A 26,988-nucleotide genomic window follows, 5' to 3' on the forward strand; every position below is an offset into this window, starting at 1 on the left:
GTCCCCTATGGCCAGCTTATTTCATCCTGTCATTTTTCTAACTCGTATATCCATTTCCCAGCGCCCGAAGTCAAACTCGGGAGTTTGCACCTTAAATTGTCCTTATCCATCTGTGGCCATGGAATATACTGTGGTCTTACTCCCCCTTTTTCCAATAAGGGATACTGTTTAAACCCCATCCCACAGTCAGTTTGTTCTATTTCTTCATGTAATTCTCTTTGTTTTCTCGCCTCCCTTTTAAATCTTTCTTCCTCTTGCCTTCGTTCCTCCCTCCTTGCGCCTTCCTTTCTTTCCTTCGTCTCTGTATTCTTTTGTCCCTTCATTTTCTGCACTTCCTCCTTTTTGCTCTTCCTTTCTCTTCTATCCTTGTCTTCTAGTGCTCTCTGTCTATTGTCATAGTCTTTGTCTGCCCTTTCTTCTTTTTTCTCTTGCTCCTCTTGATACATCTGTTCTCATCGCTCCCTGTTCCACCTTTTCTGCTCATCTTCTTTTAATCTCTTCTCTCATTCGTTGGCCCTTCTTTCTTGTTATCTTCTCTTTGCCTAACTTCCTCAATGCTTTTCCCATCGATTTTAAGTAATATCTGTCCACCCATCCATTCGTTCTGCACGAGTACTCTCTCTCCTCAGCTTTATCCTTCACTCCTTTCTATCTCAATTTCCCTTGCTAGTTCTGTTGATTATGTTCAATCGCTCACTCTTTTCTCCTTTGTCTTGTATGGTCTTACAGATCTCTTCTTTTCCCTTATTCTCCTCTGGACTGTTATCGCTGCTATATGCGGATGGTTCATATATTAGATTACTATACCCTGTTGCCGCTTTCAATTAAGTATACAACCCTATTTCTTCCGTACTAGCACCTTTTTCTTCAGGCGAGATAAGGAGAGCTGAGGGCTCAACACCTTCCTCCTTACGCTGACTAAGCATCCATTCCTCAGGTGGCGGATCCTCTCTCTCTTCCTGGTACATTTTCCAAAGCTCTAGAGTAGCTAACCTTTTCTCTAATTTCTTCCCTGTATATGCAGAGTGTATGTAGGTGGTCATGTCTTGTAATACCACATTTGACAGCGATCCCCCTTGTGGACATGGCAGGAGCATCTTATCTGCCGTGCCTTTCACCCATTCCGCACTATACAATTTGAGCATGGGCATGTGATTTGGCAATGTCTTGCATAGGTGCATCAGAGGAGTGTCTCCCATAATGAAAAGTCTCAATTGACTGTCAATACTTACCGGACTTATGAAGTAACTTATATACTTTTCTTAAATCACCACTTTTTCAACTCTTTAAAACCACAAATATGAGCGTGCACTATCAATCGCCACCAAGCCTCTAATTTCTCAATTTTAGCTACTTCTACCTTTTGGATTGGTACCAACCACATTGCTAGGTTGTCACTATAGCTCCACTCTGTATCTTTGCGGTTGCCTAAGCTGTGCCCATTCCCTTAAACGATAGGTACTCCTCAACACTTCTGCCCTCGTAGAATCTTCTACCCCAACTAGCTTCCTGCCTGTGGCCCGTACTATCCCTCTTTATGGATACTGTTCTATTATGAAAGGTCTTCCTCTCTTCTTCTTCAATGGGGGCAGATTGGAAGCACATGTCCTTCCCTTACTATGTCTAGCTGAGAAGGTGTTTCCTGTCTGGTACCAGTCGTTCTATTAGGTGGTGCCCTTTTAGTGTGCTTACTCTCACTTAATTATTTCTTTCTCCCCTCCCCGGGCATCTACTTAGGTGATCTTGACCTAGGGGCCATTGGGTGTCACAATTTGACAAAACTGAAGTTTCCTTTCCACTGGGCAGTACCGCAAGGCTCCTGAAGACTTCTAATCTCACTGATTCTCCTTGTGTTAGTGGCATGAGTACTCCCCCTATCATGGCGGAATTACCCCAAGCTATTGCCAGTCTTAAACTCATTGCTGGTTCTGCTCACTGAGAGCTCAATAGCTCTCCCAGAATGGAGTTTAGTGCTGGAATTGATTGAAGGGTTCTCTATTAAATGAATGTGCAACCAACTATACACTGAACCCCAGGCGGATTACAACCTGCTGGCATTATGATTGCTAAAGCCCTTTGTCTAGGAGTAACTTGAGGTTGGACTGCCTCATGCTGGCTCCATTTAGTGGAATACCATTTATGGATGTCCTCTTGCCTGGTGGGGCAGGTGCCCAGTAGCTAACTCAGGATACCTACAGGGTGCATACTGTATTTTTGTAGGTTCCTTCTAATATATAGGGTTTCAAACCTGCCTCCTGACCTTTTGCCAGGTGTCTTCCTATATATAAAAAGGTTTTCCCTTGGCAATCCTCCAGACACAGCCGCTGCCATTGTATAATTGGTGTTAACATTCCCAACATCTCGTTCATGCCACCACCTGGTTACTGCTCAACGGCAATCTACAGGTATAGGGATATCAATATGTGGGTTAGCTATTTGTTACGCTCACCTGGTTCCCACGGAGACGTCGATCTGGACTGGCCTGGTGCCACGTAGAGCCGAGATGACTGACTGGACACCCCCACTTACTTCGTTTGTCGGCTCGTATGAATATCTTTCTGCAAAGGAGAAAGGGAATTAACCTCCCGTAATTTGAGCGTTAACCCACCTTCCACTCCCGTTGTCTGCCCACTGACCACTCCCGATGTTCCCTCTTGTTCTCACCTGATGGTTTAGAAAGGTGAGCTCTCCATCCTGCATCGGGCGCAGGGGCACGTAGACGACCAGTTACTTCACTGGCGTGGAGGAATTGGTGAGTTCCAGTATTGACTCTAGGATCCAATAGTTTGTAAGAGTTCAAATGTCTGATCTTCACTCTTTCCGATTCCTTGTAGGTTGCCGACTTAACCACCATGAAGAGTCCAAAGGGCAGTTGGTGAGAGTCAAGTGAGTCTATAGTGGTTTTCCCCTTAGGGGCCGGGGTACAGCGATGATGCAGAGTTAACTGCGCCGACCCAATATGAGGTGAGTACCCCCTGCGGTAAATCAGGTAAGTCTTTGGTGGGTAGCTTGTAGTGTCCAGTGGTTTCCCCTTAGGGGCCGGGGTGCGGCGGTGATGCAGAGTTAACTGCGCCGACCCGAGATGAGGTAAGTACCCCCGTGGTAATCCGCTAAGTCTTTGGGAGTAGCTTGTATTGCCCTTTTGCATTCCCGTGCTCACCTGGCTTTTCTTGTCCCCTTAGATATCGGAGAGCGGTTTGGAAATGCACAGTCCGCGATGGAGTGAGGAAAAGCTGCACTGGATGGTGAGTACAGCGCGGTGCTGCGAGGTGCGTGACGATGCGCGTGCGATGACTCCTTCTTCAAGATTGACGGCGCAATGGTTCAAGAATTCAGGTAAGGTTTCAAGTTTGAACCTCTTCTCCTTCTTTCTTTTCGTTTCCAGGTGGTCCAGGACTGAAGCGGGCGTGGCTGAAGACTGGAAGATGCTGGAGGCACGGTGAGCATTACAGAATAACGCGAAGCACGTGTGGCTGTCCGGGCGTGGTTTAAATAGCCTAAGAAGTCCCAGGTAAGTATTCTTCCACAGCCCCCACCCGAGAAATAAGTAGTCCCTTAGGTAAAATAGTCCCTCCTAAGCCCCATTTGGCTTGTGGCTTCGTGCAGCATGGTCTGCACGAGGTGAGTATGCAGCATGGTCTGCATTAGGTAGGTTTTCTGAAATAAGCCTGGCGCCCATGGCGCCAGGACTGATTTTATCCTTATGAGCCTGGCGCCATAGGCGCCAGGACTGCACCCAAACAGCCCCTAACTGGGGTTTTTGGGAATGCTCCAAATGGCATGATGCCTGCTTCCGGGGTTGCTGGGCCTGGTCTGGCTTCCCGGGGGCAGGCATCATGACAGCACTCCCCCTCAAGGCCCCTCCTAAAGTCGTTCTTCCCCCTGGCCTTGGTTTGTTAGGAAATACTCGGTGGAACTTCTTCACTAATTGAGGTGCATGCACGTGGTACTAGGTTCCCAAGACCTTTCCTGAGGACCGTAGCCTTTCCAATCGATTAGATAAAAGATTTTTGATCTCACTTTTTTTTAGTCCAAGATGCTCTTAACCTCAAATTCGGGCTCTCCATCTATGAGGATGGGGTCCGGAGGTTTGGTTAGTCTTGTTCCTGGTTGTACTGGCTTCAAAAGGGATACGTGAAAAACGTGATGAATCCGCATATGAGCAGGTAGGTCCAACTTGACAGCCACCGGGATAATGATGGCCTTGATGGAGTAAGGGCCTAAATACCTAGGGTTAAAGGTCCATGTTCCCTTGAGTGGGATGTGCTTAGTGGCCAACCATACTTGGTCCCCTATCTGGTATTGCGGTGCTTCACTCCTGTGCAGATCCACATCTTTCTTGTATTTTTCCTTAGCCTTTCGCAAATGTGCAGTTGCTTCCTTAAAGGCTTGTGTAATAACAGCGTGGAGATGGTCCACCGCAGGCATCTCCAAGTGTTGGGGCGAATCAAGGTCCGAGGTTCGAGGATGGTGTCCATAGATGGTAAAAAAAGGGCTTTGCCCAGTTCCCGAGTGTGCGGAATTATTGTACACATACTCGGCAATCCAAAGAATGTCTTTCCAAGTACCCTCAGACTGATGTAGCATACAACGCAAGTACTGCTCAAGAGTCTGGTTGGTCCTCTCTGTTTGACCGTCGGTCTGAGGGTGGTGACTGGTGGAAAGCCTAACATCTATCTGCGCCAATTGGCAACATTTTCTCCAAAAATGCGAAATGAATTGACTGCCCCGGTCCGAAATCAACACGGATGGAAAGCCGTGTAGGCGAAAAAAGTTTTCAAGGAATTCTTTGGCCAGGACTAAAGCTGAAGGTATCCCTTTTAAAGGAATAAAGTGAGCCATTTTGGAAAAAAGGTCTGCAATAACTAAAATGGTGTTAAAGCCATTGCACGGGGGTAGATCTGTTATAAAGTCTAATGACAAGGTATGCCACGCAGTGGGTGGGATATCCAAAGGTTGCAATAGTCCAGCGGGTCTTTTCTTTTGACTTTTATTTTGGGCGCAAATGCCACAAGACATGACAAACAATTTAATGTCTTTGCGCCAGGTGGGCCACCAGAATTGTTTCTTAATTTTGGCTTCAGTTTTTGCAATACCAGGATGTCCTTCCAGTAAGGTATCATGGTACCGGGAAATGACAAGTTCTTGTAGTTCCTTTTGTGGCAGAAATAGCCGGCCTTGGTAATAAGGTAAATCATCGGTGACAGAATACTCTGGACCTTTCTTGGCCCAGTCCTGTAAGGCAACTGAATCAAAGAGCTGGTGGATCTTTTCTTGAATGTCCTCCAGTGAATGTATGGACGTCAGGCCAAGGATCCTTTGTTCGGGAATTATGGGTACAGGTTCTAAGGCTATTTCTGTTTCTCCCATTCCAATTCGGGACAAGGCGTCTGCTTTACCATTTTTACAACCTGGTCGATAGTTTATTACAAAATCAAACTCGGCGAAGAACAATGCCCAACGGAGTTGGCGCGAAGATTGGGCCTTAGCTGTCTTTAGGTATTGCAAGTTTCGGTGATCGGTGACGACCGTGATGGTATGTCTGGAACCCAGCAGATAGTGCCGCCAAGCCTTGAAGGCGGACTTGATGGCTAACAGCTCCTTGTCGGTAATGGCATAGTTTAATTCGGGAGCCGAAAACTTCTTTGACCAGAATGCCACTGGATGAAGCTGGTTAGTTTCAGGATCCTTTTGGGAGAGCACTGCTCCCATGGCTGAACTGGATGCATGCGTTTCCACTATGTATGGAAGCTCAGGGCGCGGGTGTCTTAATACAGGGGCAGATGTGAATTTTGCTTTTAACTCTTGGAAGGCGTTTTCGGCTTCCTCTGTCCATACAAAGCGTTTATTCTTTCGCAATAGCGTTGTAATGGGATGTACAATGTGTGAGAAGTCCGGGATAAACCTGCGGTAGAAATTGGCAAAGCCAAGCATGCTTTGGACGCCTTTGACTGAAGTTGGCGAGGGCCAATTAAGAATTGCGTCCACCTTACGTGTATCCATCCTGATTCTACTCGGGGTCAGAATAAATCCAAGGAATTCCACTTCCGTAGTGTGAAAGACGCACTTTTCCAGTTTAGCATATAATTTATGCTGGCGTAACTTCTCTAGGACTGCTCGGACGTGCTTTACATGATCAGATTCTGATAAGGAGTATACTAAGATATCGTCGATGTAAACGACCACACAAACATCGACGAGCTCTCGGAGGACATCATTCATGAAGAATTGGAAGGCTGCTGGTGCATTGCATAGTCCGAAAGGCATCACCTGGTACTCAAATAATCCGTACTTGGTGTGAAAAGCAGTCTTCCATTCATCACCCTCTTTGACACGTACCAGATGATATGCCCCCCGAAGGTCTAGTTTAGTGTATATACAAGCGTCCTTCACCGGGTCTAGTAGTTCAGGGATCACGTACCAGACGATATGCCCCCCGAAGGTCTAGTTTAGTGTATATACAAGCGTCCTTCACCGGGTCTAGTAGTTCAGGGATCAAAGGCAATGGGTATCGATTCTTGATGGTTATCTGATTCAGAGCGCGGTAGTCTATGCATGTTCTAAGGTCGCCTTCCTTTTTAGGTACGAAGAACAAAGCTGAAGATGCAGGGGACTTGGACGAGCGAATGAAACCATTAGCAAGGTACTGGTCAAGGTATTGGCGCAAGTGGAGATTTTCGGGTTCCGTAAGGGCATAGATTCTGCTGCAAGGTGGTTGTGCTCCCGGTACAAGATCTATTTGACAATCATACGATCTGTGAGGTGGTAAAGTGTTTGCCTGTTCCTTTTGGAAGACATCCTGAAAGTCTTGGTATTCAGTAGGTAATTGCGTGGCAGCTGAGATTACTGGGGCCAGGACTGAGTTTTGAGTTTTCTTAGGGTAGCAGGTGTGAGCACATTCTGGGAAGGTTAGTCTCTTCTCTCGGCAATCAATGCAGGGATTATGTTTTTCCAACCACGGTATTCCCAGTATCAGTTGGAACTGTGGGGCCTTGATCAAATCAAACACAATAACCTCTCGGTGCCCATCTTGACCCAACAATGTCATTTCTGCAGTGGAATGAGTTACGGGCCCGGACACAATTTCCGTTCCATCCACTGTGGTGACGACATCGGCAGTGGTCTTTCGGATGAGAGATAGATTCATCCTGGAAGCCAATTCACAGTCCAAATAGTTTCCTATGGCTCCACTATCAATGTATGCCTTTACCGCGTGCATGCGTGATGGCTGCTCTGGATCTTCAAGGACCATGGGTATGGTGAAATGCGAGGTCAGAGTGTCCTTCTTTAGGCTCGGCAAGCTGACCTCTACACTTGCCGGGCTTGATCGTTTCCCGAGTCAGGTTCTAAATGGCTTTCGTCTGCTGCTCCTATAGTTTTCTTGGGTGGTTTTACTGGGCAATTCCGAAGGAAATGACTGGTAGCTCCGCAATAGAGACATAATTGCAGTTGTCATCTTCTTTCTCTTTCCTTCTGCGTTAGGGGTCCTCTAACCCCCCCAAGTTGCATAGGTTCTGGGGCATCTACTCCCTTGGAGTTAAGTGGGTTTTAATCAACACCCTATTCTCAAACTTGGTTCGATCAGCCTTTCTGGTTTGAAGTCTGTGATCCAACTGGACCACTAAATCTATATATTCAGCACAGTCCTGAGGCGGGCTCACTATTTGGGCTAAAACATCTTTGAGTTCTCCTTGAAGCCCTCGATGGAATAATGTGATTCGCTTGGCTTCAGGCCATTCGGTTTCCACTACTAATCTGTTAAAGGTTGCAATGTAAGATAAAAGATCCTGATTACCTTGCCGTAAGGATAAAAGTTAGTTATCCAAAGCCTGTCCTTGGGAGTGTCGGGCGAATAGTCTTTCCATGCTTGTTCGAAAACCCTGGAAATCTCGAAGAATCGGGTCATCCTGATTGACTAGTGGAATGGACCAATCCGCCGCACTGCCGCTGAGATATGACAGCACAAAGGCCACCTTGGCCTGATCGTTCGGGAAGGCTCCAGGTCTACATAAAAAGTGCAAGCGGCATTGATTCATGAATATAGCAAACCTTTTTGGGTCTCCGGCAAAGCGTTCAGGCGGAGCCAAGGGAACGGCTCCAGGTAGATTTATCTGCACCGGGTTACTCAGTGGTACAGGAGCTGGACTTGCCCCGAGTCCTGGTAGAGGTGTTTGTTCAGCCTGGCTTTGCAATAGTTGTCTGGCTAAATCATCGGTTCATTCTTTTGATACTACCAGTTCTCTCCTGAGGGCATTGGTTTCTTGACTGGCGGAATGCACTTCGGCCCTTAATTCCCCTAATAATTGGGCCAACTGATCCGTTTCCGAGGTCTCCATGACGCCAAGGTGGGTATTTGTGGGTGGGCTTCGCGTTCTGTTACGCTCACCTGGTTCCCACGGGGACGTCGATCTGGACTGGCCTAGTGCCACGTAGAGCCGAGATGACTGACTGGACACCCCCACTTACTTCGTTTGTCGGCTTGTATGAATATCTTTCTGCAAAGAAGAAAGGGAATTAACCTCCCGTAATTAGAGCGTTAACCCACCTTCCACTCCCGTTGTCTGCCCACTGACCACTCCCGATGTTCCCTCTTGTTCTCACCTGATGGTTTAGAAAGGTGAGCTCTCCATCCTGCATCGGGCGCAGGGGCGCGTAGACGACCAGTTACTTCACTGGCGTGAAGGAATTGGTGAGTTCCAGTATTGACTCTAGGATCCAATATTTTGGATGAGTTCAAATGTCTGATTTTTACTCTTTCCGATTCCTTGTAGGTTGCCGACTTAACCACCACGAAGAGTCCAAAGGGCAGTTGGTGAGAGTCAGGTAAGTCTATAGTGGTTTTCCCCTTAGGGGCCGGGGTACGGCGATGATGCAGAGTTAACTGCGCCGACCCAATATGAGGTGAGTACCCCCTGCGTTAAATCAGGTAAGTCTTTGGGGGGTAGCTTGTAGTGTCCAGTGGTTTACCCTTAGGGGCCGGGGTACGGCGGTGATGCAGAGTTAACTGCGCGGACCCGAGATGAGGTAAGTACCCCCCGTGGTAATCCGGTAAGTCTTTGGGGGTAGCTTGTATTGCCCTTTTGCATTCCCGTGCTCACCTGGCTTTTCTTGTCCCCTTAGATATCGGAGAGCGGTTTGGAAATGCAGAGTCCGCGATGGAGTGAGGAAAATCTGCACTGGATGGTGAGTACAGCGCTGCGAGGTGCGTGACGATGCGCGTGCGATGACTCCTTCTTCAAGATCGACGGCGCGATGGTTCAAGAATTCAGGTAAGGTTTCAAGTTTGAACATCTTCTCCTTCTTTCTTTTCGTTTCCAGGTGGTCCAGGACTGAAGCGGACGTGGCTGAAGACTGGAAGATGCTGGAGGCACGGTGAGCGTTACGCTGCAGAATGCAGAATAATGCGAAGCACGTGTGGCTGTCCAGGCGTGGTTTAAATAGCCTAGGAAGAACTCCCAGGTAAGTATTCTTCCACAGCCCCCACCCGAGAAAAAAGTAGTCCCTTAGGTAAAATAGTCCCTTCTTAGCCCCATTTGGCTTGTGGCTTCGTGCAGCATGGTCTGCACCAGGTGAGTATGCAGCATGGTCTGCATTAGGTAGGCTTTCTGAAATGAGCCTGGCGCCCATGGCGCCAGGACTGATTTTATTCTTCTGAGCCTGGCGCCATAGGCGCCAGGACTGCACCCAAACAGCCCCTAACTGGGGTTTTTGGGCATGCTCCAAATGGCATGATGCCTGCTTCCGGGGTTGCTGGGCCTGGTCTGGCTTCCCGGGGCAGGCATCATGACACTATTTCAGAATCTCTTCGCTAGATAGCAATTAAGATTATTAGCTTATAAAGACACCCTGCTCTTCACTACAGTGTGTTTTTTTCTTTATATGTGATTATTTGTATTGTCTGGCCTGTAGCATCCCCATTAGGCAGAATATTTTCAGATGTAGGGTTGCTTAATCTGTGGAGCCAACCCACGGACACCAATTGACATGATTATTATCACCTCTACCACAGATGGCCTATCCTCCACCCCAGGTAGAATGTCCTATAACCCCCGGGACCCCAGTCGGAGCTGTGACAGGAATGGAGATAGAGAAAAGCATATGCCTGCCACTGCATCAGAAGAGAGAGTAGGCAATAAACCCCTGCAGTGGGCATCTACCCTCACTCATCCACATTGGAGTGGTTTACTAGTGTCATGGATTTTGTTGGAGGTCCACTGCTCAAATCTTATACTAGCCCCTTCCTTGTCAAAACATTCACCATATACAGTACATCAGATAGATGCCACACACTTAATACGTATGCGCAAATGCTTCTGACTTGATTCTCAATAATGAACACTTTGTGACTGCTATCACACTCTCCTTTCAAGACCAGTCACCCATCTGAGAAGCATATTAGCTACTTCAAAGTTAACTGACTACCTCATTCATTCTCACTACACAACCTTATGTAATGAACTGCCTTCTCAATACCTCTCCTCTTTCCCAGTGTGATATTAAAAATGGGTAAAACATGTTCACATACTCACTACTGTCATCTGAGGGTAGGGGCAAGAGAGCTGAAGGCTGGATGCCTGGAGCCTGGATGAATGCTTGTGGTCTGCACAATTCAAGAAACCTCCATAAATATAAAATTCAATTGGATAAACCACCTATCAAAACCATCATGGTGTCTTAGCAAAAAGCAGAAAAATGCCTTAAAAGATTGGGTTTCAATTAGAACTGACCATGATATGATATGATATGGTATTTGTAACGCGCCTATACACAAGTATTTCAAGGGGCGACGAGGCAGGGACGGAGGGAAACAAGGGGAAGACAGACAAACGATCCTACTAGGCCAGGTGTCATTCAGATCGCGCAAGTGCAGAGGTAAGGGGAAAAGGAGAAAGTGCAAGGGGAGGAGGTGGGGGGGAAAGTGCAATACAAGGTAAGTAGCGTAATAAAATAATAAAAATAATAAATAATAAATAAAAGGGCCAGCTGGTGGCAAGTGCGAGGTAAGTGCAGAGCAAGTGCTGGGAAGGGGGCTGTAGGGATGCAGTGACAGTCCCACAGTGCAGGGGGAGCCAGGGAGGCAGTGCAAGTGGAGAGTGGCTGGGCCCTGGACCGAGGTCGCTAAGAGTGGCCAAGATGCAGGTTTAGTGCAGAGTTCAGTGGGGAGTTAAGCAGGTTTAGCAGGGGAGAGGGAGAGAGAAGGCAGAAGCGAAGAGGAAGGTTTTGAGGTGCTTCCGGAACCGGAGATGGTTCTCCTCAAGTTTCAGGGAGGCAGGAAGGCTGTTCCAGAGGGAGGCCCCTGCTGCGGAGAGAGATCTACCCCCAGCTCGTTGCTTCGAGAAGCGGCTGACCATGAGGGAGTTGGAGACGGATGAGCGAAGGGCTCGTGAAGGAAGATATTTAGGAATAGAGAGTTGAAGGTATTTAGGCCCCAGGCCCCAGAAGGCCTTGTGGACAATGCAAAGGGTTTTGAACTTAATCCTCGCAGCCACTGGGAGCCAGTGAAGAGATTTCAGTCCTGGAGAGATACGGTCCCTGGGCTTGAGGCCAAGGACAAGTCTCGCAGTTCTGTTCTGGATAAGTTGCAGAGGGCGGAGAGTGGAGGCAGGCAGATTAAGATAGAGGCTGTTACAGTAGTCCAGCCTTGAGAGAACCAGGGCTCGGGAGACAGTGAGCTTCTGGGGGAAGGAGAGGAAGGGAAGAATACCTCTGAGGAGGTGCAGCTGGTAGTGTGACTTCTTAGAGACGTCAGATATATGAGGAGAGAAGGAGAGTGTGGAGTCGAAGATGACCCCGAGGTTTTTAGCCTTGCAGGTAGGGGCAGGAAGGGGGCCAAGGGAGGCCGGCCAGAGAGCTGCAGGGAAGGAGGGAGTGGGTGTGCCGATGAGTAGAATCTCAGTCTTACTGGCATTAAGGCAGAGGTCATTGGCGGCACACCATTCCTGGATAGCAGACAGACAGTCGGAGATGAGGGAAGGAGAGGAGGAGGCCGAGGGTAGCCTGAAAATGAGCTGGGTATCGTCCGCATAGCACTGGAAGAGGGGGCAGAGAGCGGCGATGCGGTGGGCAAGGAGTGCCAGATACTGGTTGAAAAGCCAGGGAGAGAGGTTGGATCCCTGGGGGACACCACAGGTGGAGAAAAAGATGTCCGAGAGGAAGGAGCCCATTTGGACCTGGGAGGGTCGACCGGAAAGGAAAGAGGTCAGCCATGCCAGAGCCTGACCAGTGATACCCAGGTTATCACGGAGACGGTTGAGCAGGATGGCATGGTTGACAGTGTCAAAGGCAGAGGAGAGATCGAGCAGAATGAGAACACAGGGAGTGTTGGAATCGAGGTTCAGGAGCAGGTCCTCACGGATGTTCAGGAGAGCAGTTTCCGTGCTTCTGGCTGCTCTGAAGCCGGATTGATGGTCATGAAGATTACCAACATATTCAGCATGGAGGTTAAGCTGGGAGATGGCCAGTTTCTCCAGGAGCTTGCCCAGGAAGGGAGTGATGGAGATTGGGCGATAGTTGGCCGGGCAGGAGGGGTCGGAAGAGGGTTTCTTGAGGAGGGGGTGCACAAGGGAGTGCTTGAGGGGGGATGGGAAGACTCCAGAGGCGAATGAGTGGTTGCAAAAGTCAGTCAGGGCAGGAGCCAGGGAGTCGATGTGGTCCTTGATGGTTTTGGAGGAACAGGGGTGAACCTGTTTAGAAGAGGCTTTCATAGATCGGACTTGTCTGGAAACCTCATCAGCAGAAAAAGGTGGAAAAGCAGAGAAGGAGGGCGGAGGGGCGGCTGCAAGAGAGCAAGAGGAAGAGCCGAGAAGAGAGGGAGGGAGGAGAGAGGAGGAGAGCGAGGACAGGATGTCCTGAGTTTTTGAGATGAAGTGCGAGGCCAGTGCAGTGCAGAGGGCCTGGGAGGGGACAGGAGAGGTAGAGACTGCAGCAGGGTTGGCCAGCTCCTTGCAGATTTTAAAGAGTTCGGCCGAGTTGTTAGATGCCTAAGAGATGCGGGCTTGGATAAGGGCTCTCTTCTTGGTGAGAACGGAGAGCCGGTATTGCCTTTGGAGCAGGCGGCAGGCCAGTTTGTCAGAGGATGAACATGAAGCACACCATTTCCTCTCTGCCACCCTGCACTTGCGTTTTAGGGTGACGAGATCCGAGTCATACCAAGAGTTACATTTGGCTTTGGGCTTCAGGCGGATTCTCATGACGGGGGCAAGGATATCGAGAGTATCAGATATAGAGGAATAGAGCATGGAGAGGGCTGTGTCAGGGTGGGAGTCAGCCGAGGGGGGAGAAGGGGGCGAGAAGGTAGCAGCGAAAGCCTCAACTGACACGCGCTTCATAGGTCGGATGACCGAGAAGGTGGGTGGCAGTGAAGAGGGTGGCTTTGCCTGTGGGTTAGGGAGGGAGAGGTGGGAGGATAGGAGAAAGTGATCGCTCCAGGAGAGAGGAGTGGAGAGAGGGAGGGAGAGGGGAAGGTCAGAAGAGATCAGAGCATCAAGAGTGTGCCCTGCAGAGTGAGTAGGCCCAGACGGGAGAATAGAGAGTGAGAGAGAGTTGCAGAGTTCGCGAAAGAGACCAGTGGGGGGACAGGAGGCATCGAGGTGGATGTTGAAGTCACCGAGAAAGAGGAGTTGGGTGGTTGAGGACAGGAGTGAGGAGGAGAGGTCAGCCCACTCGGAGAGGAAGGAGGAAATTTGACCAGGTGGCCGATAGATAGTAGCCACGGTAAGGGAATGGCTAGGAGAGAGAGAGAGTCGGCAGACAAGACATTCAAAAGAGGAGTAGGTCTGCGTAGGAGTGACAGTGGCAGGAATCCACTCAGGGAAGATAAGGGCAACACCACCACCTGAACGGTTGGGCCTGGGCATGGAGAGGATCTTGTAGCCGTCAGGTAGGAGTGTGTCGAAGCTGGTGGCAGAGCTGGCAGTGAACCAAGTCTCAGTGAGACCGAGGACGTCGTGGTCCAGTTCCTCAAGAAGGCGACAGATATCAGAGGAGTGCTTGATGGCAGAGCGAGAATTTAGAGTGGCAATGTGGAGAAGGTTGCCACCCTTGAAAAACTTCCGGGGAGGGGTACAGATCAGAGGTACGCCCTGCGGAGGTGTTGGAGAAGGAGTTGAAGAGGGAGCAAGAGAAGGGGCAGGGAGGGAGGGGAGAGGCAAGGTAGCCGAGGACAGAGGAGGGGGGACAGCGGGAGCGGAGAGGAAGTTGATGAGGCATGGGAAGCGTCTATCAAAGAGGTGTAGGTTGGCCTGAGGGCCTTGGACCAAGACAGTCCCGTTAGCATAGACATTAATGATGGCTTTAGAGGAGTGGAAAGGGGCCAAGAGGACATCCCAACGGGTGCCACCATTAATGGGAGAGGTGGAGAAAGGAGAGAGCACAGCGACCATGTGAAGGGTCCAAAGTTCAGGTGAAGGCACGAAAAAGAGAATGTCAGTGAGGGTTTCCTTTGAGCAGGCGCTCGTGTAGGTGTCAGCGATAGGGAGGCCTGGGTTGGAGACCAGGATGTCCTTTTTAAACTTTTTCCTACCGGATTTAGTGAGGAGAGCAGGATAGTCAATGGAGAAGCAGTTAGAGTAGATAGGCGAGATAGAGAGCACCATGGAGTAGAAGGGGAGGCGGACGACACGAGTATGCAGACAGGAAGTGAGTGGAGGGCACTAGTTTAACACAGTGCAGAGCAAACAGTAATGCGTAGTAGGTCAGGGCCACCTAAGTTTTAGAATCCTGCGAGGGGAGAAAAAGCACCCTAGTTTAACACAATGCAGAGCAAACAGTAATGCGTAGTAGGTCAGGGCCACCTAAGTTTGAGAATCCTGCGAGGGGAGAAAAGCACCCTAGTTTAACACAATGCAGAGCAAACAGTAATGGGTAGTAGGTCAGGGCCACCTAAGTTTGAGAATCCTGCGAGGGGAGAAAAACACCCTAGTTTCCCAAACAATTAGAGTAGGGGGGGCGAGGCATCGTGCGGATGAGGTGAGCAAGGTGAGGAGGGGTGGGCCGGAGAGCGGAGGAACTGGCGCCTGGCGTCCCCTGCGGACACCTGCAGACACACAGGGAGCCGCACTGTAGGAGTCGCCCTTAGCCGCGGGGGCTGCCGGGCAGAGGGCTGCCCAGGAGGGGGAGGTTATAGGCAAAGGGAGGGGGGGGGTGGGTGGGGAGGGAGGGGGAAGACCAGGAAGTGTGAGGGGGGGAGTAGGAGCAGGCCAAACACCGCGCTAGGAGCGCGAGGCAAAAAACAATTCAACTTTCTTTTTCCTTATTTCAAAAGCACAGAAACAACACTCACGGAGGCCCAGGCAGGGCTTTCCAGGCCTGCTGATCCCCTCAGGCCACCGGCGACCGCTCTCCACGCTCAGCTGGAGAAAGAAGCGAGCGCGGGGAACGGCCGTCGAGTAGGCCAGAGGGGAGGCAGGCACACAGCCAATCAGAGGGGGGGGTGTGGGCGGGCAGGGAGGCGGGGAGGGAGGGGGAAGACCAGGAAGTGGGAGGGGGGAGTAGGAGCAGGCCAAACACCGCGCTAGGAGCGCGAGGCAAAAAAAAAACAATTCAACTTTCTTTTTCCTTATTTCAAAAGCACAGAAACAACACTCACGGAGGCCCAGGCAGGGCTTTCCAGGCCTGCTGATCCCCTCAGGCCACCGGCGACCGCTCTCCACGCTCAGCTGGAGAAAGCATGATGCAAACGGTCAATTATGAATAAAACGATGCCCTTGGGTAGTGAGCTGATTGCCATAGGTAGGAATGCTTGTCTATGCAGTTCACTCAAAAAGAGTAGTTCTTCTCAAAACTGAAAAAAAGCCTTTTTGAGACTCTAGAGCCCAAAAATGCAATTTCAGATGCTTCAAAATCCAAACAGACAAAAGGAGGGATACTCCCCATTACCCTCTACATAGGATGTTATGGAGGGAGTGTTTTTAGTCTGCTCCAAAGTCCTCCAGCTATGCCTGGTCTCATTCACTCCCACCAGAAGCCAGCCTTTTATAGCATTTGAACCATTGTTTTTCAACAATGCTTGCCAAGGCATGAAGCTGAATTCTCTCTAATGCCTCAATGCCAACGACTTAAAGCCAAATTATCTCGAACCACATCAGTCAACAATCTCCCTCACATCTGGCATAGCCTGGTAGCCTTGTAGCCCATTGTAGTCCTTCTAGAACTTTATTGGTAAAGGGGGCATTGAACCAAAACAAAAGGAACAATTGGAACACATCGCTGACCATTGGAGTGCTCCCTGACCATTGGAGTGCAGCCCGGAAATAATGTTATTGTAGTGTATCCGTTTGTTCCAAAACAACTGATTAAGCTGGGTCAAACCCCAGATATTCAAACTGAATGGGAGGATCTGTTCATATATGCAGATATATGCTCACTGCATGAATACATTTAAATGCATTTTACTTTGCCGTCATGACTAAAGGCTACACGGCTTCAAATATCGCTCAACCCCAAGCATGGCTAAAATACGAAGGATTGAAAGATGGGCTTGAATAATAGTATCAGGCCCAGCCTACCTAACCTCTGGTAGACACTGGGGATAATATTTTTGTGACAAACCTGAAACTTCAACAGAAGTGTTTGTTTTACCTGAGGGACACCTCCCAACCCGCGACCGTGGGGAGAGGCACAGCAGAGATCGGGACGCTTTCCAACCCAAAGCAATTGCCTGTAATAGTTTGTGAGTCTCACACAGGAGAGGTTCTACGTGATTGTTTTGATTTGTGTAGGTCACCTTACAAAAAACAAAAACACATTCCCTAAATCCCACTCCCAACCGCCTGCCACTCCCCTCTCCCACCCCCTCTGGCAGGATTATTTCGAAATTGGGGGGCTTCACCCACCGAAACTCCCCACCGGCAGCACCCACCTCCCCCCTCCCCACCCAAGACTCAACCAATCTAAAAACATACACAAACACCCAACACACACATGCAAACATACATTTACCCGTTCTTCCTCGATGCCGCTTTCCGGTCCCGGCATGCCTGTAACCCCCAGTACACTCTCATGTGCGGCAGAGCTGACAGATTTAGAAATACAGCTCCATGTGGTCACAGAGTGGTCTTTCTAATTCGATTTGGTTTTTAAGGCATATTCTTAGAGAGACCCAGAAAGAAAGATTATTTGAGAACTTTCCTTGTGAAGCCATAGACTTTGTTTTGCACCCCAGTCCCGTTTGGGCAGATAGCATACTTTTAAAGCTAATTTCCCTGGGAGAAATTGTCACTACAGACTTGTTCAGGCATTACAGATTGCTAGGGAGACGATTCCCAAGGGATTTACTTTAACATTTCTTCAATCCTGGAGAGAAAGTCATTTTTCAAACCAAGACCCAAAATAAAACACCAACCTTTTGTCTGGTTTTGTTTTCTACTTATTACCGTGGGCATGGACATTCCCATTTTATTCAGAATCTTCAACCAGCCCGCTACCTTCCTAATGAGTGCTTTCAACACAGCCATTTCTACCACTAGATGAGCCTGGAAAAACCTGCAGTGAAACCTTGTTTCAAAGCTATATGTCAGTTCCCTCTGAGTGCACATCAGAGTTGCATCCCTGATAAGGACATGGAGTTGGATTTATCCAGGAAAATGCCCCTCCAAAGGTAAACTTTTGGAATTTAGTTCTTATACTTTCCAAAACAAGTCTGATGTCTTAATGCAAATTGCGCTTATTTAAGATACTTTGTTAGCAGACAGGGCAATACTACAGGCGAATGACAGACTGCAGTGTATTGGCCAAAGCACATGTTCCCCTTATGCTGGAACACCTACTGAATATCAAATTTAACAGCAGATATCAAGACATGGGCACGTCGTATGACAGTGCTGCATCCCGGATAAGGCCCTGAATGTGTGCCTATCTGAGAAAATGTCAACAAAACCAGGCTAGGAAAAATGGAAAAAGTTGTAGTCTTTCCTACTCATATTGAGAATGCTTGTTCTACCTTCAATGTATTTGCCAATGTTATTATCAAAGTAAATAATTGGTTATTTGTTGAGGTTGCAGTAAATATTTTTCATGAACAATTAAACAACATATTTAGAAGTGTCTTTTTCAAATCTGTACATTAACAAATTCATATAATAGTATTTCATTGTTAGGGTGAAAATTAAAACGGACAAATTGATACTGCCATCACCATGAAGCAGATCCTGACAACTCAACAAGTTGTGACGTTGATATATGTTGAGTTTTAACTTCAGTGTTTTAACCCATGCATAGACATTTAAGTTATTCGTAAGTGAAAAGCAATATAAAGTGGATCAAGCATCCCCTATGATATTAGCCTGTGACCTAAAAATGTGCACTGATGTTAACTGTAAGGCAGTGCAAACGGTTCTTAATTCCCTTCACCAGGCCCCCCATTTTAGAATTGTGGCTATACATTAAAAAATATATATATATTATTATGCTTTGTTTAACATACAGATTCTTTGGCATGTTTTTATATTGAAATTCTTTCTGTTGAGATGCAGTGTCAGAACAAACAGTGTATGCCCTCTTATTAAACTCTCACTTTGTTTTTTGTAGTAAACTGCAAGAGTCTGACAAGTTGAATCTAGAGCTTCTGGCGCAAATTGAAAAACTGAAGAAGGAGACCGACGAGCTGAGATCTGAAAAGGGTATGGTGACAGGTGGCGACCCAGTGCATGCCTCACGGTTTCAGTGGGTCTTTTCCAATACACACTTTAGAGGGAAAATATCTGAGTTGTTAGTTCCCTGTAGGTTCCATCTTTGGTTACTCCCTCCTCTCCCAGATCCTTTCACTGTTGATTCCAAAGAAGTCACAATGTTCACCTACCCCACCGCGGGGGCACTTAAACCCAGGTTAGAGATACTTTATGTAAATATATTATTGTTCCCTTTTGCCTCCTTCCCCATTGAACTGGGATGTGGGCTGCAGGAATCGTGCTTGACAATGCCCATGACAGCATAAATACTTTGCCAGCTAACAAAAATATTGGTAATTCATATTAAACTGGACTATCTTGAGACTGATGAACCATAGCTGCCGGAGCCTGCCCCTGTCAACTATAGCTTTGAAAAGGAGATTGAGTCATCTTCACATCAGCGCTGGGTTAATGGATAGTTCAATGTGTAGCTAATGATACTTTAAAATGGATTAAAAACCAATTTGTTGGTGCTATATTTATTACGAGAAGTCAGCCGACACGTGTCGTCAGCAGCTGTCATTGACAAATCGCTGTGTCAGCTGCTGCTACCACTACAACCCCAACCAGGCTCCCAACTCATGCTAATTAACATTATATTGCCTAACACGCCAGTTTGTGTGTTAGTGTGGACAACGGTCCCCACTTCTAAAGCAGGACCACTTTTGAACAATCGACCAAACCGCGGCATATACTTTAGATTACACATAGGACATTGAATCAATGCCCCCCAGCAGTGACTGCTACATATCACCACACGCCTTGAGAAAGACCCCTGAGGGTCGAAACACGTGTCGGCTGACTTCTTGTTAATAAATATAGCACCAACAAATTGGTTTTGAATACATTTTATTGAATCATTAGCTACACATTGAACTATCCGATAACCCAGCGCTCATCTGAACAGGGCTCAATCTCCTTTTCAAAACTTACCATTTGGAGGAAGAAGGGCACTTCCTTATTGGAACACCATCGCCAGCAGCAGGGTAATTTTGCTAAGGTACATGATCAAGCGCAGTGGTCTACACATTCTAGTGCCCTCCAACTACTTAACACTCTATCTACTATACCTCTAACTTGATTGGTATTAAAAAAGGGAAGTACTCTTACATGGGCTTCACATCTGAGAACTAAACCATTCTAAGAACAAACGTTTCCATTCTGTTATGCCATTGTGTTGCAGATGACACTTATTTTTCAGGTTTTTGTCCCACACCTCCTGATGTGCTATAATTTACAGCATCTACTGACCCCACCACTGCATGCATTTTTGTCAAATCATTTGAATTACGTACACATTATTATTATTACAATATAGTAGATTTCATAATACATGTCTGAATAGCAAGTGTTTTTTTATTGTACTTAAAAACATGTGTCTTTGCATTGGTTAAGTGCATGTTTTTTACATTGTTTTATCTAAAGCTTCATGTATGCAAAGGGCATTGTTGTAATACATTATTGTCCCAGCGTTTTATAAGTCACTTCCATTAAGCCCCACCTATCTTCTACCTACCAGCACATATCCCCTATGTAACATACCCCAGAGTGAAGATAACATTATACTCCTTTGCCCTCGTGATATTGGGTAGTGGCTTTCCAGAGATCTACAACTGTTTTGTTGGTTAAATAAACGCCCACGTCACTGTATACCTTTCAAGAAATCATACATTTGCATTGTGACAATCAATGGCTGCAAGCTGGTGAAATGGTTCTAGGTTTGGATTTTAATATCGAATTCCTGTTTCTAACTCTTGCTCATTCAGATCTTTGTTCCTGTTGGACAATAATTGCACTTAGTATTGTGACAATTTAAAGTGGCGAGGTAGATGCTAACAACTACTGCTATAGCTAATGTAGCGGAAGCTTTGGCAAGCACAGGCAGGATAACTGAAAAACATGTAGATCGTGCAGATACATATTGATAAACAAGAAATGCATGGCATTTGCGTTATAAGTGCCATATCATATCATATCAAGAGACCTAATGGACCTTACAAATGAAATAATCTGGCCTGGTGCGCACTCAAAGATGTAAAATGTAATAAAGGGGTTACTCCGTCCAGGACTCCACCAAACTATTCACTCAGATTTTCTTTGCCATGAAACTAATTTACTTCTATAATTTCTCATTAATGGAGCAAGAGTTTTGAAGTTCCAGGTTTGACAGTGCCTTTGACGGCTTTTTGGTCTGATCTGCAGACGCTCTCTCTTGCTATTGTTTTCCAGTGCTCAGACCCAGTTCTTCATATACGGACAGAGCTGTCTCCAAGTTATCCAGTAAATGGTCGTCTCTCGACTTCAAAGTCCTCTTCCAGGTGCTATGCCTAACACTCTGGATGTGTTGAGCCATGTCACCTTTATGTTTGAGATTAGACGATTAAGGCAATTACAGTCAGTAATGAACATTTTCGGGAGGTATGCATATTTCATTGTGGGGAAGCCAACAAGCGACAGCAGAAATTGTTGAAAAGAATTCTGAATAGGCAGTGACAGATTTAAATATTACAATTTTCAAGCACGCACTGTACCACATTCAAGCATAATAATTTGTTTTATATTGAAATTATATAGTAAAAGCAGAGAAACAATCTCCACAATCAAATTGAGGATTGTGAGCAAGGTATGACTGATCCAGGGTTGTCGTTCAATCCTCATGATACGTATAGGTTTTGTTGTGATAGAGTGTTCATGTGAAAAGTAGACAGCCATCATATCTCCATTATTTGTGTTGATGGATGGTGTCTGTGCCTGGTATTTCATCATATATATTTTAATTGGAGCTATCAAATCTTGTTTCCTTAGGTCTGTGGTATTTTATATGCTGATGTAGATCTAATATTTTGTAGCAATAAGTATTACAAATAATGCATTTGCCCATCCAATGAGAATAATGTACAGAAGACCAGGTGAGTGAAGTCTTTCTTGAATCGATTGTTATGATAGAGAGACTGTGGGTCATAACCGATGCAACTGATGTTACTGTGCCATAACAGGTAGGCTTTTCAAAATCCAACCTGGGAAAGATGTGCCTTGTCAGAAGGTTAAAAGTAGACCCAGATACATTTAATAGTATCAAAGAGGCAATCAACAAAGAATCACTGTAAGAATCTACCAAGCACACTTGCAGAAACCTTTATTGCAATTTTCTGTTCCTTCCTTGCGCTAAGATAATCAGTGTGCTGGCTGGACATAATGAAGCGTGCGCCTCCCTATGCTCACCCATTTTACTGGCAGGACATAAAACTTCTAGGCACAAAATAGGATTTGTGTCGGGCTACCAGTTCTGTTATTTTCCTTTAAGTGGCAAGGTCATAAGTGACATGTCGCTGAATTCAGGGATGAGCAGTTAAAAACGTGTGAGCCCAATGGCATATTGCCATCTGCTGCTGAAATTGAAGGAGCTGGTTGACATTTGGCTAGCTCTCAGCTATGAGCAATCAACACTAGTCGCTTGTCCACACTCCTAATGAATCATGGACATCTAGGATGAGAAGAAGCAGTTGTGCCCTTAACCTGTTGCTTGTTCTGAAATCCCTGATATAACTGTCTTGTGGAGCACCCTAGCAAATACCTGTTTCCAGAGCATTTATTGTCCAGTGACCTCACTCAGTGACCTCTGAATGAGGTACATCTCAGTTGCATCAGTGGTTACTTCCCCAGACCAGACGCATTCTTGCATTCCAAATGTTCACTCGGCCCTGTTCGTTGACTGGATGAAGATAAAGTCCTTCATGTAGCCCCTCGCAAATGCCAACAGATGCATTGAGGCTTAGTGAGTCAATCAGGGCCACACTTTGTTTCTGCCATTTCACCAGCTAGATGGATTAGTGTTTTGTAACCTCTAAATAGTTAGTTCAATGCTAAATGTCACCATGGCAAAGCTTTATGATGAGCACATGTCAGTTTTATCCTCAAGGTGAGGCAGAGTTTCAATTTAACACCATAAAACATCATGTCTGCTTTTGTATGCAGAATGATTGTGCAGCCTAATCCAGTTGGACTTTGCTCACAGGTTACCTTAAGCCAGGGATATGCAACCTGTGGCTCTCCTGTTTTAGACAATAGATCCCAAGATCTATTTCTCTTGCCTGTGCTGGCTAAGACTGATGGCAGTTGTAGCCCAAAACACCAGTAGAGCCTAAGGTTTCAGAACCTTGACCTAGGAATATACAGCACAGTCTCGGAAGGCTGCATGGAGAGAAACGTATGTGGTGAGAACTAACACTAACACTGATACGTCCCGTCCCCTTTCCTCCATCCTTGTGGGGGCATCCTTCAACATGGGGGCAGTACTGGAACCTCTGGCGCCTCAATTCAGTCCCTTTTTCTACACGAACAGTGTCGCACCTGGCAGCCAGCGCAGGGATTTTTTTTTAACTTTCCGCTTGCTCCCCTCCATTATTTTTCAATCTGCTTTAACCTCCCTTCGGCGCTTCGCCTCCTCAGGTACATGTCGGCTGCGGAAGGATTCACAAGATCTGCCTCATGCGACCGCGCGTTCCTGGCCGTGGACCCTCATGCACTCTTTCTAGAGTGCTTGGGGCCCCATCACTGCTGGGACGCGTGTGTGACCTGCAGCGCTCTCGGTTACAGGGCATTGACGAATCGGTGTCGCGTTGGAGCGAGATCTTCCACACTTCTCTCCCGCCGCACCTTAAGAACTTTGTCTCCAGGACCTCTCGTCAAGACAAGGTAGGCCCTATTCAGCACGGCAACTCCTTCCCGGAGGTTCCCACAGGCAAGGGTTCCTCAGATTCAGGTTCTAGCAGGCCTACGGTCTCTAAAGCTACCAGCTCCCAAGCCGAGGGGCTCAGGGGCCCTACCGGCTGTCCTCTTCTTTGACCCCTAGCGGTAAGGGATCGTCCGATGCTACCTCCAAGAGTCAGTCGTTGGCACGATCCAGCACAGGTGCCAAGGGTGACCAACCTACAGGTGCTCGCTCCGAGGTCGTGAGTCGGGGTGTTACGACTACCGGCCATCCGGCCGAGGGCTCAGCGCCTACCAGAGTCATCATGAGGTCAACGCTTCTGCTTCGGGGTCAAGACCCAAGCTGTATCCTCCCATGTCTGATGCCTCTCGTGGCTCACTTCGCGCCCTCCTGCCCAGGGCCTGCCGCAAGGCTTCAAAATGGCAGAGAGGCATGTGCCGGAACCTGCCAGGCGGGTGGCCATTTTGTATTCAACTCAAGGCCCACTCTCACCCATTGAATTGGCTTTGCAAGACGATCCCAGTCCCCTTTTCCCTCTCCAAGTGTCAGCGAACAGTACGGTACAGGCATTTGGTCTCCTCAGGGGTACATCTACCCATCGCAGCCTTACGGCTACATACCTAAGCCACTTCGCTTTGACCAAAAGCGGAGACACAGTGCCTCGGAGGGCCGGGCACTGGGGGTCCTGCGGCTAGGACCCCTTCGAGCGATTCCTCCTCCTCATCCATTCCCCTCAAATGACAGGGCCATGGGCGTAATTTTAGGGGGGGACAGGGATGTTTGTTCCCTCCCAACTTTCATGGCACACCATTGTGTCCCCATTCATTTGGCTTGGGCACCTTTTCTTCAGATGTCATGCCCCCCCAACATTTTCAGCAAAGTTACTCCACTGGACAGGGCTCCTGAAGGATATAGTGAAGGAGGTGATTCCGCAGGTGGTGCCTCCCCAGCCGGCTCCTCTAGGTCCTCCGCTTGTTCCTCCAGCGCTACCGGTTCCGGTGCTGGTCCCTCTCCCGGTCCAGGCCCTACCGGTTGTTCAGACCCCTCCACCGCCTCCTGTACCACCAATGCCTGCCCTCCAGCAGCTGTTGGACCTGTCTTTGGCTTTGGACCTAGGGGATTGGGGGGGTGCTGGCACCTTTGTCCCAGGGCCCAGACTCCCCTCGGTCTGTAAAAAGAGGGCGGGGAGGTGGGGATGATGGACCCTCAGCATCCGTTAAGGCCTTTCATGACCGCCTCTGGGGCCTGGTGGAATTCTTGGGGGTTCCTCTGCCCGAGAAATCCCCCCCCAGGAGTCGGGAGTGATAGCAGAGGTTTTGGGCAAGCGCATCACGATCCGGTCTTGCATCCCTCTCCAGAAGGATGTCCTGCTGGTGGCAGGAAAGGTCTGGGAGAAGCTCAGGGCCAACGCCCAGATGAACAAGAAGTTGGAAAGCAGGTTTAGGCTGACGGACAGGGAGCCAATTCTCCTATCTTCCCACCCACATTCTTCACTGGTGGCTGCAGCCTCACTATATTCTAAACCATCGTCTTTGTCGTCTTCCTCCATGGGAGCCACTTCCAGTTGTCTTTCCAGTACTTTGGGCAAACGCTGTTATGCCATTTCAGGACTGCATCTGCTGCAGGCCGACGCCCTCTTGGCTGCGGCTAATCAGAAGCTGTGGTGAGAGCACGGGGAGTTTCTGCCCGACTTCCTTTGGAGAGGCAAGCCTCCTTCCAGGCCGGTCTGGTGGATGCCCGGTGGATGCCCGGGCCATTGCGTAGGACCTCATGGAGTCTTCGATCTCCCACATCGACACAGCCAGCAGAGGGCTGTGCCTGGATGTCGAGATAAAGATGGCGGCATGGATGCATGCCACTAAGTTGTGATCTGACGTGCTTGAGCAGATCCTAGATCTGCCCTTTCTGGGCGTGGAATTTTTGAATTCGTCAAACCTCCAAGTCCTTGGCCATCTTGACAAAGTCAGGGCAGAAGTCTTGGGGCAGGACCAAATTCAACCCCTGTGCTTTCAACGGCTTCAAGGGGTTCCGGGACTGTGGTACGCAGAGGCCTGACAGGTCACCCAGCGACAACAGGAGGAAGCAGCAGAGGACTTCGCACAGGTTTTTTCCTGCTCTCCCTCCTCTGCCCCCACCTCCCGCACCAAGAAACAGTTATGTAAAGGTCAAGTAACACAGCTCTCCAGTGGGTGGCTGATTGGCTCTTTTCCAGGACAGCTGAGAGCATCTTTTCCAAATGCAGCAGCAAGACTACTCAAACTATCCAGGAGAGACCACATCACTCCAGCCCTAAAAACACTCCACTGGCTCCCAGTAAAACATCGCATCACCTTCAAAACAATGTGCATAACGCACAGGGCAATCGCCGGACAAGGAGAAGATTCCTACAAAGGAAAATAACTGTCTACAAACCAACTAGACCACTCCGATCAAGCAACGAAATCCGCCTGGAACTCAAACCATACCTCAAGAAAAAACGTGGAGGCACCTCCTTCTACCACTTAGCCGCAAAAACCTGGAACAACATCCCAAAAGAAATAAGAAACACTGAAGATCACCTAAAATTCAGGAAATCGCTAAAAACCTGGCTCTTCAACATCACAGATTAAAACTAAAAACCGAAACAGGAAAAAGGATGACTAAACTAGAAAGGACACGACAACCCCGAACCGACAAGGAAGCACCCGCGGCACCTGGACGGGTGACACCGAAAAGACCGGAACACAGGCAACACGCACAGAGACTGAGTCAACTAACCCAGCCAACCACACCAACACTTCCGGCCCTCCCGGTAGTTACCGCCAGGCGCCACAGTGTTGTGGAATTGTCGCGATATTGGCAATCACCACACTACCTGAGATGTTGACATCAGCGGGTGCACTGTCCACACGACCATGAAGGGAGGACGTGGGTGTGGGGGGCTATGAGGGAAAGTGATAGAGGTGGGGGCGAGAGGAGTAAGGAACCTTTTTTGCCAGCCAGTCCCAGATCAGGACAGAGGCGCATCAATGAAGACTACGCAAACCGAGCACCTCAATTCAGGACAGAGGTGCAAAATAACCAACCCCACTAACAATTTCCCTTTCTGCATACACCTCTCAAACTCCAAACCAAAACACAACCAAAACCTACAGCACAACAAACCGTACAAACTTCACTACATTGCAGCAACAAAACAAAAACGCACATAGACTCGCACAACAGTACACGACGACTACCGGCCGCAAACACCCCAGGCCCAGCCAACGGACCCACCGGGCTGAGGCCGCCAACAGCACATCACTGCTCTCTTGCACTTTTCCTGCTTCGACCCACTAACTCAACCCCCCCTCCTCTTTCAGAGCCACTAGAGCGCCAGGGGACCACTCCGGTGGTGATAGTGCGCAGTTCAAATGTCCTTTAATATTAACATTAACCGGTGGAACCGATCCATGGTCTCCACAGGCTTCAGTCTTCCTCTTCCTTTTCCTCTACCATCCTCTCCTCCTCTTCATCAGATCGGGTCCCGGGCTCTCTTACGGGAGGTCCTTTTGCTCCTGGAGATGCAGGCGGTGGAACCGGTCCCTCAGTCAGACAGGGGATCTGGTTTCTTCTCCAGGATTTTTGCAGTAC

At 48.3% G+C, this 26,988-nt stretch overlaps 1 protein-coding gene across 2 annotated transcripts in view; it reads left to right on the forward strand.

Moving 5' to 3' along the window:
• The window catches only part of CDC42BPA (CDC42 binding protein kinase alpha), a 1,600,792-nt gene that overhangs the window by 1,158,630 nt on the left and 415,174 nt on the right, over positions 1-26,988 (forward strand). For both annotated transcript variants that reach the window (XM_069608679.1, XM_069608678.1), the window contains exon 20: positions 18,526-18,617. In XM_069608679.1, coding sequence (XP_069464780.1) covers positions 18,526-18,617 — 92 coding nt within the window. The remainder of the gene's footprint in view (positions 1-18,525; positions 18,618-26,988) is intronic.

Source organism: Ambystoma mexicanum, chromosome 4q, assembly GCF_040938575.1.
Source record: "Ambystoma mexicanum isolate Mex_15411 chromosome 4q, UKY_AmexF1_1, whole genome shotgun sequence".
Lineage (NCBI taxonomy): Eukaryota > Metazoa > Chordata > Amphibia > Caudata > Ambystomatidae > Ambystoma > Ambystoma mexicanum.